Source organism: Pelecanus crispus (assembly GCF_030463565.1).
Source record: "Pelecanus crispus isolate bPelCri1 chromosome 24 unlocalized genomic scaffold, bPelCri1.pri SUPER_24_unloc_1, whole genome shotgun sequence".
Classification (NCBI taxonomy): Eukaryota; Metazoa; Chordata; class Aves; order Pelecaniformes; family Pelecanidae; genus Pelecanus; species Pelecanus crispus.
In genome coordinates this window covers 36,760-52,791 of record NW_027461229.1, presented here as the reverse complement: position 1 = coordinate 52,791, position 16,032 = coordinate 36,760, and the positions used below count along the sequence as shown (strand labels likewise).

Below are 16,032 nucleotides of genomic sequence, written 5' to 3'. Positions count from 1 at the left end.
TGGTCCTGGGGCACTTTTGGGGTGCAGGTAGGTGCCGGGGCTTTCGGGGGTGCAGGGTGGTCCTGGGGCACTTTTGGGGTGCAGGTAGGAGCCGGGGCATTTGGGGGTGCAGGGTGGTCCTGGGCACTTTTGGGGTGCAGGTAGGAGCCGGGGCAGTTTGGGGGTGCAGGGTGGTCCTGGGGCACTTTTGGGGTGCAGGTAGGAGCCGGGGCATTTGGGGGTGCAGGGTGGTCCCGGGGCACTTTTGGGGTGCAGGTAGGAGCCGGGGCTTTCGGGGGTGCAGGCTGGGCTCGGGAGGTTTTTGGGGCGCAGTCTGGGGGCGCAGGCAGAGCCCAGGAGGGTTTCGGGGTGCCGGCTGCCCGCGGGGCCGGTTTGGGGGGCACAGAGGGTCCCGGGGGGCCCCGCCCTCGGTGGCGGGAGCTCATTAAGCCCCTGGGGGGGGGGGCTGATACCCCCTGATCCCCCCCAACCCGCTAATCAGGGCTCGGGGGCGATTAGGCGCCCCAAAAGCGGCTTGGCGGGTGGGTAAGCCGGCTTGGCCAGCGCCCCGCCCGCCGGATAAGCCGGGCTCAGCCGCGCTTTGCGGCGTTAGCCCCGATTAGGGGGGCGGGGGGGGGGGGCCCGGCCCCATCCGCCCCCCTCCCTATAAAGGGTCCCGCCGGCCGCCCCCCGGCCCGCGCCCCTCCGCGTCCCTCCGTCCGTCCCCGCCGGCATGCAGAAGTCGTGGGAGGGCCGGGAGGAGCTCCCGGAGGATTTCTTCATCCCCATGGCGCTGGAGACCCCCAACCTGACGGCGCTGAGCCCCTTCCTGGTGCCGCAGACCCACCTGGGCAGCCCCGGCGTCTTCATGGCGATGTCGGCCTTCATGTTCGCGCTGATCACCCTGGCGTGCCCATCAACGCCCTCACCATCTTCTGCACCGCCAAGTACAAGAAGCTGCGCTCCCACCTCAACTACATCCTGGTCAACTTGGCCGTCTCCAACCTGCTGGTCATCTGCGTCGGCTCCACCACCGCCTTCTACAGCTTCTCCCAGATGTACTTCGCCCTGGGGCCCACCGCCTGCAAGATCGAGGGCTTCGCCGCCACCCTGGGAGGTAGCGGGGGCACGGGGGGGCCGCCGGCGCCTGGGGACGGTGGGTGGGTGGGACGCGGGGCGGAGGGATACCGGGGCGTGGGGGACGTTGGGTGGGTGGGATGTTGGGTGTGGGGACGTTGGGTGGGTGGGATGTTGGGTGGGTGGGACGTGGGGCGGAGGGATACCGGGGCGTGGGGACGTTGGGTGTGGGGACGTTGGGTGGGTGGGATGTTGGGTGGGTGGGACGCAGGGCGGAGGGATACCGGGGCGTGGGGACGTTGGGTGTGGGGACGTTGGGTGGGTGGGATGTTGGGTGGTGGGACGTGGGGCGGAGGGGATACCAGGGCATGGGGACATTGGGTGTGGGGACGTTGGGTATGGGGATGTTGGGTGGGTGGGGATGTTGGGTGTGGGGACGTTGGGTGGGTGGGACGTTGGGTGTGGGGACGTTGGGGTGGGTGGGATGTTGGGTGGGTGGGATCTTGGGTGGGTGGGATGTTGGGTGGGTGGGATGTTGGGTGGGTGGGACGCGGGGCGGAGGGATTACCGGGGCGTGGGGATGTTGGGTGTGGGGACGTTGGGTGTGGGGACGTTGGGTGGGGGGGGATGTTGGGTGGGGGGGGATGTTGGGTGGGTGGGATGTTGGGTGGGTGGGACGCAGGGCGGAGGGACGTTGGGTGTGGGGGACGTTGGGTGTGGGGATGTTGGGTGGGTGGGGACGTGGGGCAGAGGGATACCGGGGTGTGGGGACATTGGGTGTGGGGACGTTGGGTGGGTGGGATGTTGGGTGGGTGGGATGTTGGGTGGGTGGGACGCGGGGCGGAGGGATACCGGGGTGTGGGGACGTTGGGTGTGGGGACGTTGGGTGTGGGGATGTTGGGTGGGTGGGACGTGGGGCGGAGGGATACCAGGGCATGGGGACATTGGGTGTGGGGACGTTGGGTGGGTGGGATGTTGGGTGGGTGGGATGTTGGGTGGGTGGGACGCGGGGCGGAGGGATACCGGGGCGTGGGGACGTTTGGGTGGGTGGGACGTGGGGCAGAAGGACACCAGGACATGGGGACGTTGGGTGTGGGGACGTCGGGGGGGTGGGACGTGGGGTGGAGGGACACCGGGGCGTGGGGACATCGGGTCATGGGGACGTCGGGCGTGTGGGACCCATGGCAGAGGGACGCCAGGCCATGGGGACATTGGGGACATGAGGGCACGGAGACGTTGGCCATGGGCCTGTTGGGACTGCGGGACCCGGGACAGAGGGACGTGAGGACGTTGGGGACGTGAGGACGTTGGGGACAAGAGGGCCATGGGGACCTTGGGGTGTGCGGGGCCCGGGGCAGGGGGACGCCAGGCAATGGGGACATCGTGAGCTTGGGGACACGGAGATGTTGGCCATGGGGCCGTTGGGAACGTGGGACCGGGGGGCAGAGGGACGTGAGGACGTTGGGGACACGAGGCCACGGGGACGCGAGGACGTTGGGGACCTGGGACAGAGGGACACGAGGCCATGGGTCCGTGAGGATGTTGGGGGTCACGAGGCCATGGGTCCGTGAGGATCTTGGGGACGTGAGGACATTGGGGACAGGAGGACGTTGGGGACCTGGGACAGAGGGGACATGAGGCCATGGGTCCATGAGGATGTTGGGGGTCACGAGGCCATGGGTCCGTGAGGACGTTGGGGGACGTGAGGACATTGGGGACAGGAGGACGTTGGGGACCTGGGACAGAGGGACACGAGGACATTGGGGACACGAGGATGTTGGGGTCATGAGGCCATGGGTCCGTGAGGATCTTGGGGACGTGAGGACGTTGGGGCCCTGGGACAGAGGGACACGAGGCCATGGGTTCATGAGGATGTTGGGGTCACGAGGCCATGGGTCCGTGAGGACGTTGGGGACGTGAGGACGTTGGGGACCTGGGACAGAGGGACACGAGGCCATGGGTCCGTGAGGATCTTGGGGACGTGAGGACATTGGGGACAGGAGGACGTTGGGGACCTGGGACAGAGGGACACGAGGCCATGGGCACACGAGGATGTTGGGGTCACGAGGCCATGGGTCCGTGAGGATCTTGGGGACGTGAGGATGTTGGGGCCCTGGGACAGAGGGACACGAGGCCGTGGGGACACGAGGACGTTGGGTTCCGGGGCCGCTGGGCGCACAGGGCCCGGGGCAGGAGCGCGGCGCCGTTGCCCGCATGCCGGGGCCGGCCGGGGGGGTGACAGCGGGACGCCGCGTCCCCACCGCGTCCCACCACCGCATCCCCACCGCGTCCCCACCGCGTCCCCACCGCGTCCCCACTGCATCCTCACTGCCGTGTCCCCACCACCGCATCCCCACCGCGTCCCCACCACCGCCGTCCCCCACCATGTCCCCACCACGTCCCCACCGCCACATCCCCACCACGTCCCTACCACATCCCCACCACCGCGTCCCCACTGCCACGTCCCCACTGTGTCACCATGACGTCTCCACCGCGTCCCCACCGCGTCCCTGCCACTGTGTCCCCACCACATCCCCACCGTGTCCCCACCACCGTGTCCCCACCGCGTCCCTGCCACCACCATGTCCCCACCGTGTCCCCACCGCGTCCCCACCGCTTTCCCACCACTGCATCCTCACCACGTCCCCACTGCGTCCCCACCGCATCCTCACCGCCGGTCCCCACCACCGCATCCCCGCTGCATCCCCACCGCGTCCCCACCGCATCCCCACCGCGTCCCTGCCGTGTCCCTGCCACGTCCCCACCGCATCCCCACAGCCGTGTCCCCACCACCACGTCCCCACCGCGTCCCCACCGCGTCCCCACCGCGTCCCCACCGCCGCGTCCCCACCGCCGTGTCCCCACCACCGCATCCCCACCACGTCCCCGCCGTGTCCCCACTGCTGTGTCCCCACCACGTCCCCACCGCATCCCCCACCGCATCCCCACCGCCGTGTCCCCACCGCTGCGTCCCCACCACGTCCCCACCGCCGCGTCCCCACCGCGTCCCCAACGCATCCCCACCACATCCCCATCACTGTGTCCCCACCACCACGTCCCCACCGCATCCCCACTGCATCCCCACTGCATCCCCACTGCATCCCCACCGCGTCCCCACCGCGTCCCCACCACCGCGTCCCCACCGCCGCATCCCCACTGCATCCCCACCACGTCCCCACTGCGTCCCCACCACCGCATCCCCACCGCGTCCCCACCACCACATCCCCACCGCATCCCCACCACCGCATCCCCACCACCGCATCCCACCGCCGCATCCCCACCACCGCATCCCCACCGCCGCATCCCCACCACCGCGTCCCCACCGCATCCCCACCGCCGCATCCCCACCACCGCGTCCCCACCGCATCCCCACCACCGCATCCCCACCACCGCATCCCCACCACCGCGTCCCCACCGCATCCCCACCGCATCCCCACCACCGCATCCCCACCGCCGCATCCCCACCACCGCATCCCCACCGCGTCCCCGCCGCCGCGTCCCCACGGCGTCCCCCCGCGCCCCGCAGGCATGGTCAGCCTGTGGTCGCTGGCGGTGGTGGCCTTCGAGCGGTTCCTGGTGATCTGCAAGCCCCTGGGCAACTTCACCTTCCGGGGCAGCCACGCCGTGCTGGGCTGCGCGGCCACCTGGCTCCTCGGCCTCGTGGCCTCCGTGCCCCGCTCTTCGGCTGGAGCAGGTCGGGGCGGCGGGGCGCACGGTGGGGGTGCCTTGGGGGTGCCGGCAGCGTCGGGGGGTGGTGCTTTGGGGGTGATGGTGCTTTGGGGTGCTGGCGGTTTGGGGGGGGTGGGGGGGGCTGTGGTGGTTTGGGGGGTGATGGTGGTTTGAGGGGTGCCTTTGGGGGTGCCGGTGGCTTTGGGGGGGGTGGTGGTTTGGGGGGGGGGGGTGATGGTGGGGTTTGGGGGTGATGGTGGTTTGAGGGGTGCCTTTGGGGGTGCCGGTGGCTTTGGGGGGGTGGTGGTTTGGGGGGGGGGTGATGGTGGTTTGGGGGTGATGGCGGTTTGAGGGGTGCCTTTGGGGGTGCCAGCAGCTTTGGGGGGGTGGTGCTTTGGGGGGGGTGGGGTGGTGATGGTGGTTTTGGGGTGCTGGCGGTTTGGGGGGTGCCTTTGGGGGTGATGGTGGTTTTGGGGTGCTGGCAGTCTGGGGGGGGTGGGGGGGGGGTGATGGTGGTTTTGGGGTGCTGGCGGTTTGGGGGGGTGCCTTTGGGGGTGATGGTGGTTTTGGGGGTGATGGCGGTTTGGGGGGGGTGGGAGGGTGATGGTGGTTTTGGGGTGCTGGCGGTTTGGGGGGGGTGGTGGTGGTTTTGGGGTGATGGCGGTTTGGGGGGGGGTGGGGGGGTGATGGTGGTTTTGGGGTGATGGTGGTTTGGGGGGGTGGGGGGGGTGATGGTGGTTTTGGGGTGCTGGTGGTTTCGGGGGTGCCTTTGGGGGTGCCGGCAGCTTTGGGGGGGTGGTGCTTTGGGGGGGGGGTGGGGGGGGTGATGGTGGTTTTGGGGTGATGGTGGTTTTGGGGTGCTGGCGGTTTGGGGGGTGGGGTGGTGATGGTGGTTTGGGGTGCTGGTGGTTTGGGGGTGCCTTTGGGGGTGATGGTGGTTTGGGGGGGGTGGGGGGGGTGATGGTGGTTTTGGGGGTGCTGGCAGTTTGGGGGGTGCCTTTGGGGGTGCCGGCAGCTTTGGGGGGGGTGGTGCTTTGGGGGTGATGGTGGTTTTGGGGTGCTGGCGGTTTGGGGGTGCTGGCAGTTTTGGGGGTGCCTTTGGGGGTGCCGGCGGCTTTGGGGGGGTGGTGCTTTGGGGGGGGTGGGGGGGGTGATGGTGGTTTTGGGGTGCTGGCGGTTTGGGGGGGGTGGGGGGGTGATGGTGGTTTTGGGGTGCTGGCAGTTTGGGGGGTGCCTTTGGGGGTGCCGGCGGCTTTGGGGGGGTGGTGCTTTGGGGGTGATGGTGGTTTGGGGGTGATGGTGGTTTGGGGGTGCCTTTGGGGGTGCCGGCAGCTTTGGGGGGGTGGTGCTTTGAGGGGGGGGTGGGGGGGTGATGGTGGTTTTGGGGTGCTGGCGGGTTTGGGGGGGTTTGGGGGTGCTGGCGGGTTTGGGGGGGCTGGGGGTGGTTTGGGGGTGCGGGTGGGTTTGGGGGGGTTGGGGGGTGGTTTGGGGGGTGCTGGCGGTTTGGGGGTGGTTTGGGGGCTGCTGGCGGGTTTGGGGGGGTTGGGGGTGGTGCTGGGGGGTGGTTTGGGGGGTGCTGGTGGGTTTGGGGGGGGTTGGGGGGTGGTTTAGGGGTGCTGGCGGGTTTGGGGTGGTTTGGGGGGTGCTGGCGGGTTTGGGGGGGTTGGGGGGGTGTTTGGGGTTGCTGGTGGGTTTGGGGGGGCTGGGGGGTGGTTTGGGGGGTGCTGGCGGGTTTGGGGGGGTTGGGGGGGTGGTTTAGGGGTGCTGGCGGTTTGGGGTGTTTTGGGGGTGCTGGCGGGTTTGGGGGGGTTGGGGGGGTGGTTTGGGGGGTGCTGGTGGGTTTGGGTGGGTTGGGGGGTTGGTTTAGGGGTGCTGGCGGTTTGGGGTGGTGGGTGTGGGTGGGGGGTGCTGGTGGGTTTGGGGGGGTTGGGGGGTGGTTTAGGGGGGTGCTGGCGGGTTTTGGGGGGGTTGGGGGGGTGGTTTGGGGGGGTGCTGGTGGGTTTGGGGGGGTTGGGGGGTGGTTTAGGGGTGCTGGCGGTTTGGGGTGGTTTGGGGGGTGCTGGTGGGTTTGGGGGGGTTGGGGGGTGGTTTGGGGGGTGCTGGCGGGTTTGGGGGGGTTGGGGGGTGGTTTGGGGGGTGCTGGCGGGTTTGGGGGGGCTGGGGGGGTGGTTTGGGGGCTGCTGGCGGGTTTGGGGGGGTTGGGGGGGTGGTTTGGGGTGTGCTGGTGGGTTTCGGGGGGGCTTGGGGGGTGCTGGTGGGTTTGGGGGGGTTGGGGGGTGGTTTGGGGGGTGCTGGCGGTTTGGGGTGGTTTGGGGGGTGCTGGCGGGTTTGGGGGGCTGGGGGGTGGTTTGGGGGGTGCTGGCGGTTTGGGGGGGGTTTGGGGGGTTGCTGGTGGGTTTGGGGGGGGTTGGGGGGTGGTTTAGGGGTGCTGGCGGTTTGGGGGGGTTTGGGGGTGCGGGTGGGTTTGGGGGGGTTGGGGGGTGGTTTGGGGGGGTGCTGGCGGGTTTGGGGGGGCTGGGGGTGGTTTGGGGGTGCTGGCGGGTTTGGGGGTGCTGGCGGTTTGGGGGTTGGGGTGCGGGCGGCTGTGGCAGGCGGTGCGAGGCCTGGCCCGTGCCCCCAGGTACATCCCCGAGGGGCTGCAGTGCTCCTGCGGCCCCGACTGGTACACCTCCAACAACAAGTGGCACACCGAGTCCTACGTGCTCTTCCTCTTCTGCTTCTGCTTCGGCGTGCCCCTCGCCATCATCGTCGGCTCCTACGGCCGCCTGCTCCTCACGCTGCGCGCGGTACGGCTCGGGGCCGCCAGGCGCCCGCGCGCGGGGGTCCCTAGGGGGGCGGGGGTCCCCGGGGGGTCCCTATAGGGGTGGGGTGGTCCTCGGGGGGTCCCTATAGGGTGGCCGGTCCTTGGGGGGTCCCTATAGAGCTGGCCGGTCCTTGGGAGGAGCCTATAGAGATGGCTGTTCCTTGGGGGGTCCCTATGGGGTGGGTGGTCCTTGGGGGGGTCCCTAGAGGGGTGGGTGGTCCTCGGGGGGTCCTATAGAGCTGGCCGGTCCTTGGGAGGAGCCTATAGAGATGGGTGTTCCTCGGGGGGTCCCTATGGGGTGGGTGGGTCCTTGGGGGGTCCTATAGGGGTGGGTGGTCCTCAGGGAAGCCTATGGGGCGGGGTGGTCCTCAGGGGCACCCTATAGAGATGGCTGTTCCTCGGGGGGTCCCTATAGGGGTGGCCGGTCCTTGGGGGGGTCCCTATAGGGGTGGGTGGTCCTCGGGGGGTCCCTATAGAGCTGGCCGGTCCTTGGGAGGAGCCTATAGAGATGGCTGTTCCTCGGGGGCTCCCTAGAGGGGGTGGGTGGTCCTTGGGGGGGTCCCTATAGAAATGTGGTCCTTGGGGGCTCCCTAGAGGGGGTGGGTGTTCCTCGGGGGGTCCCTATAGGGGTGGGTGGTCCTCGGGGGGTCCCTATAGAGCTGGCTGGTCCTTGGGAGGAGCCTATAGAGATGGCTGTTCTTCGGGGGGTCCCTAGAGGGGTGGCCGGTCCTTGGGGGGTCCCTATAGAAATGGGTGGTCCTTGGGGGGGTCCCTAGAGGGGTGGGTGGTCCTTGGGGGGGTCCGTATAGAGCTGGCCGGTCCTTGGGAGGAGCCTATAGAGATGGCTGTTCCTCAGGGGGGTCCCTATAGGGGTGGGTGGTCCTTGGGGGGTCCTATAGGGGTGGGTGGTCCTCAGGGAAGCCTATGGGGTGGGTGGTCCTCAGGGGCACCCTATAGAGATGGCTGTTCCTCAGGGGGGTCCCTATAGGGGTGGCCGGTCCTTGGGGGGTCCCTATAGGGGTGGGTGGTCCTCGGGGGGTCCCTATAGAGCTGGCCGGTCCTTGGGAGGAGCCTATAGAGATGGCTGTTCCTCGGGGGCTCCCTAGAGGGGTGGGTGGTCCTTGGGGGGGTCCCTATAGAAATGGGTGGTCCTTGGGGGCTCCCTAGGAGGGGTGGGTGGTCCTTGGGGGGGTCCCTATAGGGGTGGGTGGTCCTTGGGGGGGGTCCGTATAGAGCTGGCCGGTCCTTGGGAGGAGCCTATAGAGATGGCTGTTCCTCGGGGGGTCCCTATGGGGTGGGTGGTCCTTGGGGGGTCCTATAGGGGTGGGTGGGTCCTCAGGGAAGCCTATGGGGTGGGTGGTCCTCAGGGGCACCCTATAGAGATGGCTGTTCCTCAGGGGGGTCCCTATAGAGATGGCCGTTCCTCGGGGGGGGTCCCTATAGGGGTGGGTGGTCCTTGGGGGGTCCTGTAGGGATGGCAGCTCCCCATGGGTCAGAGGGGACCCTACAGGGATGGGTGGTCCTCAGGGGGGTCCCTATAGGGGTGGGTGTTCATTGGGGGTACCCTATAGAGATGGGTGGTCCTCAGGGGCACCCTATAGGGATGGCCATTCCTCAGGGGGTCCTATAGAGCTGCCTGGTCCTTGGGAGGAGCCTATAGGGATGGGTGTTCCTCATGGGGAGCCTATAGAGATGGGGGTTCCTTGGGGGGGCCCTATAGAGAGGGCTGCTCCCCATGGATCAGAGGGGGTCCTATAGCGATGGCCGTTCCTCAGGGGGACCCTATAGAGCTGGTGGTTCCCCGTGGGTCAGAGGGGGACCCTATAGAGATGGCCATTCCTTGGGGGGGGACCCTATAGAATTGGTGTTCCCCTGGGGTCAGAGGGGGTCCTATGGGGATGGTTGTTCCCCAGGGGGACCCTATAGGGATGGCCATTCCCTGGGGGCACCCTATAGAGCCAGCAGTTCCCCCTGGGTCAGAGGGGACCGTATGGAGTTGGCCATTCCCTGGGGGGCACCCTATAGAGATGGCTGTTCCCTGGGGATCAGAGGGGACCCTATAGAGATGGCTGTTCCTCCCTGGGGGGACCCTATAGAGATGGGCATTCCCTGGGGGTCAGAGGGGGCCCTATAGAGATGGCCGTTCCCTGGGGGGACCCTATAGAGATGGGCATTCCCTGGGGGTCAGAGGGGACCCTATAGAGATGGGCATTCCCTGGGGGTCAGAGGGGGCCCTATAGAGATGGCTGTTCCCTGGGGGGACCCTATAGAGATGGGCATTCCCTGGGGGTCAGAGGGGGCCCTATAGAGATGGCTGTTCCCTGGGGGGACCCTATAGAGATGGCTGTTCCCTGGGGGGACCCTATAGAGATGGGCATTCCCTGGGGGTCAGAGGGGGCCCTATAGAGATGGCTGTTCCCTGGGGGGACCCTATAGAGATGGGCATTCCTGGGGTTTGGGGGGGACCCTATAGAGATGACTGTTCTCTGCGGTCAGAGACGATCCTATAGAGATCTGTGAGTTCTCTACGAGGACCCTATAGAGATGGCCGTTCCCTGGGGGGGACCCTATAGAGACGGGCATTCCCTGGGGGTCAGAGGGGGCCCTATAGAGATGGCTGTTCCCTGGGGGGACCCTATAGAGATGGCTGTTCCCTGGGGGGACCCTATAGAGATGGGCATTCCCTGGGGGTCAGAGGGGACCCTATAGAGATGGCCATTCCCTGGGGTTTGGGGGGGACCCTATAGAGATGGCTGTTCTCTGCGGTCAGAGACGATCCTATAGAGATCTGTGAGGTCTCTACGAGGACCCTATAGAGATGGCCGTTCCCTGGGGGTCAGAGGGGGCCCTATAGAGATGGCTGTTCCCTGGGGGGACCCTATAGAGATGGGCATTCCCTGGGGGTCAGAGGGGGCCCTATAGAGATGGCTGTTCCCTGGGGGGACCCTATAGAGATGGGCATTCCCTGGGGGTCAGAGGGGGCCCTATAGAGATGGCTGTTCCCTGGGGGGACCCTATAGAGATGGCTGTTCCCTGGGGGGACCCTATAGAGATGGGCATTCCCTGGGGGTCAGAGGGGGCCCTATAGAGATGGCTGTTCCCTGGGGGGACCCTATAGAGATGGGCATTCCCTGGGGTTTGGGGGGGACCCTATAGAGATGGCTGTTCTCTGCGGTCAGAGATGATCCTATAGAGATCTGTGAGTTCTCTACGAGGACCCTATAGAGATGGCCGTTCCCTGGGGGTCAGAGGGGACCCTATAGAGATGGCCGTTCCCTGGGGGGACCCTATAGAGACGGGCATTCCCTGGGGGTCAGAGGGGACCCTATAGAGATGGCCGTTCCCTGGGGGGACCCTATAGAGATGGGCATTCCCTGGGGGTCAGAGGGGACCCTATAGAGATGGCTGTTCCCTGGGGGTCAGAGGGGGCCCTATAGAGATGGCTGTTCCCTGGGGGTCAGAGGGGGCCCTATAGAGATGGCTGTTCCCTGGGGGGACCCTATAGAGATGGGCATTCCCTGGGGGGACCCTACAGAGATGGCCGTTCCCTGGGGTTTGGGGGGGACCCTATAGAGATGACTGTTCTCTGCGGTCAGAGACGATCCTATAGAGATCTGTGAGTTCTCTACGAGGACCCTATAGAGATGGCCGTTCCCTGGGGGGACCCTATAGAGACGGGCATTCCCTGGGGGTCAGAGGGGGGCCCTATAGAGATGGCTGTTCCCTGGGGGGACCCTATAGAGATGGCTGTTCCCTGGGGGGACCCTATAGAGATGGGCATTCCCTGGGGGTCAGAGGGGACCCTATAGAGATGGCCGTTCCCTGGGGGGACCCTATAGAGACGGGCATTCCCTGGGGGTCAGAGGGGGCCCTATAGAGATGGCTGTTCCCTGGGGGGACCCTATAGAGATGGCTGTTCCCTGGGGGGACCCTATAGAGATGGGCATTCCCTGGGGGTCAGAGGGGACCCTATAGAGATGGCCGTTCCCTGGGGTTTGGGGGGGACCCTATAGAGATGGCTGTTCTCTGCGGTCAGAGACGATCCTATAGAGATCTGTGAGGTCTCTACGAGGACCCTATAGAGATGGCCGTTCCCTGGGGGTCAGAGGGGGCCCTATAGAGATGGCTGTTCCCTGGGGGGACCCTATAGAGATGGCCGTTCCCTGGGGGTCAGAGGGGACCCTATAGAGATGGGCATTCCCTGGGGGTCAGAGGGGACCCTATAGAGATGGCCATTCCCTGGGGGGACCCTATAGAGATGGCCATTCCCTGGGGGGACCCTATAGAGACGGGCATTCCCTGGGGGTCAGAGGGGACCCTATAGAGATGGCCGTTCCCTGGGGGGACCCTATAGAGACGGGCATTCCCTGGGGGTCAGAGGGGACCCTATAGAGATGGCCGTTCCCTGGGGGGACCCTATAGAGATGGGCATTCCCTGGGGGTCAGAGGGGACCCTATAGAGATGGCCGTTCCCTGGGGGGACCCTATAGAGACGGGCATTCCCTGGGGGTCAGAGGGGACCCTATAGAGATGGCCGTTCCCTGGGGGGACCCTATAGAGACGGGCATTCCCTGGGGGTCAGAGGGGACCCTATAGAGATGGCCGTTCCCTGGGGGGACCCTATAGAGATGGGCATTCCCTGGGGGTCAGAGGGGACCCTATAGAGATGGCCGTTCCCTGGGGGTCAGAGGGGACCCTATAGAGATGGCTGTTCCCTGGGGGGACCCTATAGAGACGGGCATTCCCTGGGGGTCAGAGGGGACCCTATAGAGATGGCCATTCCCTGGGGGGACCCTATAGAGATGGCTGTTCCCTGGGGGGACCCTATAGAGATGGGCATTCCCTGGGGGTCAGAGGCGACCCTATAGAGATGGGCATTCCCTGGGGGTCAGAGGGGACCCTATGGACATGGCCATTCCCTGGGGAGACCCTATAGAAGTGCCGGTCCCCGTGGGTCCGAGAGTCCCCTATGGCGCTGGTCCCCGTGGGTCCGAGAGGCCCCTATGGCGCTGGCCCCGTGGGTCCGAGAGGCCCCTATGGCGCTGGCCCCGGCGGGTGGCCCCTATGGCGCCGGTCCCCGTGGGTCCCAGGGGCCCCTACGGCGCCGTCCCCGCGGGCGGCCCCTACGGCGCGGTGGCCGTTGCGGCAGGTGGCCAAGCAGCAGGAGCAGTCGGCCAGCACGCAGAAGGCGGAGCGGGAGGTGACCAAGATGGTGGTGGTGATGGTGCTGGGCTTCCTCGTCTGCTGGGCCCCCTACACGGTGTTCGCGCTCTGGGTGGTGACGCACCGGGGGCAGCCCTTCGACGTGGGGCTGGCCTCCATCCCCTCCGTCTTCTCCAAGGCCTCCACCGTCTACAACCCCGTCATCTACGTCTTCATGAACAAGCAGGTGGGCGCAGGGGCCACGGGGGGCTGCCGTGGGGCGACGGGGGGCTGCCGTGGGGCGACGGGGGGCAATGGGGGGCAACAGGGGGCCATGGGGGGCTGCCGTGGGGCGACGGGGGGCTGCCGTGGGGCGACAGGGGGCAATGGGGGGCAACAGGGGGCCATGGGGGGCTGCCGTGGGGCGACGGGGGGCTGCCGTGGGGCGACGGGGGGCAATGGGGGGCAACAGGGGGCCATGGGGGGCTGCCGTGGGGCGACGGGGGGCTGCCGTGGGGCGACAGGGGGCAATGGGGGGCAACAGGGGGCCATGGGGGGCTGCCGTGGGGCGACGGGGGGCCATGGGGGGCTGCCGTGGGGCGATGGGGGGCTGCTGTGGGGCGATGGGGGGCGACGGGGAGCTGCCGTGGGGCGACGGGGGGCTGCCGTGGGGCGACGGGGGGCAATGGGGGGCAACAGGGGGCCATGGGGGGCTGCCATGGGGCGATGGGGGGCTGCCGTGGGGTGACGGGGGGCAATGGGGGGCAACAGGGGGCCACGGGGGGCTGCTATGGGGCGATGGGGGGCTGCCGTGGGGTGACGGGGGGCTGCCGTGGGGCGATGGGGGGCTGCCGTGGGGTGACAGGGGGCGATGGGGGGCAATGGGGGGCCATGGGGGGCTGCCGTGGGGCGATGGGGGGCAATGGGGGGGCGACGGGGGGCTGCCATGGGGCGATGGGGGGCTGCCGTGGGGTGACGGGGGGCTGCTGTGGGGCAACGGGGGGCAATGGAGGGCTGCTGTGGGGCAATGGGGGGCTGCTGTGGGGCGATGGGGGGCTGCCGTGGGGTGACAGGGGGCAATGGGGGGCAACAGGGGGCCATGGGGGGCTGCCGTGGGGTGACGGGGGGCAATGGGGGGCAACAGGGGGCCATGGGGGGCTGCCATGGGGCAATGGGGGGCTGCTGTGGGGCAATGGGGGGTGACAGGGGGTGCCGTGGGGCGACGGGGGGCAATGGGGGGCAACGGGGGGCTGCCGTGGGGCGATGGGGGGCAACAGGGGCTGCCATGGGGCGACAGGGGGCTGCTGTGGGGCGACGGGGGGCAATGGGGGGCAACGGGGGGCCATGGGGGGCTGCCATGGGGTGACGGGGGGTGCCATGGGGCGACGGGGGGCTGCTGTGGGGTGACGGAGGGCAACGGGGGGCTGCCGTGGGGCGATGGGGGGTAACGGGGGGTGCCGTGGGGCGACAGGGGGCTGTTATGGGGCAACGGGGGGCAATGGGGGGCGACGGGGGGCAACGGGGGGCTGCTGTGGGGCGATGGGCGGCGACGGGGGCCGCCATGGGGCGATGGGGGGCTGCTGTGGGGCAACGGGGGGGTGATGGGGGGGCTGCTGTGGGGCTGCCGTGGGGCGCCGTGGGGGCACCTGGGGGTGCCGGTGCGGGGACAGCCCAGTAACGCCCCAGTAACATCCCAGTAACCCCCAGTAAGAGCCCACTGACACCCAGGGGCACCCCAGTAACCTCCCAGTAACCCGCCCCAGTGACACCCAGGGACTCCCCAGTAACCTCCCAGTAACACCCCAGTGCCCTCCTTGTGATGCCCCAGTGACACCCAGTAACACCCCAGTAACACCCCAGTACCACGCCCCGGTGACACCCCAGTACGAGCCCAGCGATGGCCTGAGAACGTGCCCCAGTAACCCCCCAGTAACCCCCAATAACTCCCCAGTAACACCCCAGTGACCCCCAGTGACACCCCAGTACTGCCCCAGTATCATCCCAGTAACCCTCCCAGTGACCCCCCAGTACCACACCCAGTAACATCCCAGTGACACCCCAGTACCATACCCAGTAACATCCCAGTAACGCCCAGTGACCCCCAGTAACATCCCAGTAACCCCCAGTGACACCCCAGTGCCCCCAGTACCATACCCAGTACCACACCCAGTAACATCCCAGTGATACCCCAGTACCATACCCAGTACCATACCCAGTAACATCCCAGTAACATCCCAGTAAGAGCCCAGTAACCCCCAGTGGCACCCCAGTGCCCCCAGTAACCCCCCCAGTAACCCCCCCAGTACGATACCCAGTACCATACCCAGTAACGTCCCAGTGCCCCCAGTAACACCCCAGCAATGTGCCCCAGTGACCCCCAGTAACATCCCAGTAACATCCCAGGGACCCCCAGTGGCACCCCAGTGCCCCCAGTAACACCCCAGTAACCCCCCCAGTACCATACCCAGTAAGAGCCCAGTAAGAGCCCAGTAACATCCCAGTAAGAGCCCAGTACCATACCCAGTAAGAGCCCAGTAAGAGCCCCGTAACATCCCAGTAAGAGCCCCGTAACATCCCAGTAAGAGCCCCGTAACATCCCAGTAAGAGCCCAGTAACATCCCAGTAAGAGCCCAGTACCATACCCAGTAAGAGCCCAGTAACATCCCAGTAAGAGCCCAGTAACATCCCAGTAAGAGCCCAGTACCATACCCAGTAAGAGCCCAGTAAGAGCCCAGTAACATCCCAGTAAGAGCCCAGCAATGCCCGGGCAGCGTCACCCCAGCAACGCCGTGGGGTGGTGACGCTGTGGGGAGCGACGCCATGGGGCAGCGCCGTGAGGAGCGGTGCCGTGGGGCGGTGACGCCGTGGGGCGGTGACGCCGTGGGGCGGTGGCGCCGTGGGGCAGCGCCGTGGGGCGGCGCCGTGGGGTGACGCCGCCGCCCTGCGCAGTTCCGCTCGTGCATGCTGAAGCTGGTGTTCTGCGGGAGGAGCCCCTTCGGGGACGAGGACGACGTCTCGGGATCCTCGCAGGCCACCCAGGTCTCCTCCGTCTCCTCCAGCCAGGTCTCGCCCGCGTAGGCCGCCCCACGGCGGCCTCTGCCCCACGGCGGCCTCTGCCCCACGGCGCCCGCCCCGCGGCGGCCTCTGCCCCACGGCGGGCCCTGCGCCCCCAAGCCGGGGCGGCGTGGGGGTCCCCGGGCGCCGGGGTGGGGACACGCAGACGCGGCTCCTCCGCCCGCCCGCCCGCCGTGGGGCAGCCCCACAGCTCTGTTGTACATACACCCCCCCCCCCTCGCTCTACCCCACGGCATTAAACACTGGAGACGCAGCCTCTGCCTCTGCGCGGGGCGGGGGTCACCGTG

General features: G+C 67.7%; 1 protein-coding gene across 1 annotated transcript; it reads left to right on the top strand.

Annotated features, from left to right (window-relative positions):
- Window positions 1-712: 712 nt before the first annotated feature.
- LOC142596787 (blue-sensitive opsin-like) lies at window positions 713-15,748 on the top strand. The gene is given in 7 exon segments (XM_075727258.1): window positions 713-881; window positions 884-1,096; window positions 4,583-4,726; window positions 4,729-4,750; window positions 7,346-7,511; window positions 12,678-12,917; window positions 15,620-15,748. Coding segments are annotated over 7 exon segments (1,083 nt in total).
- Window positions 15,749-16,032: the final 284 nt, after the last annotated feature.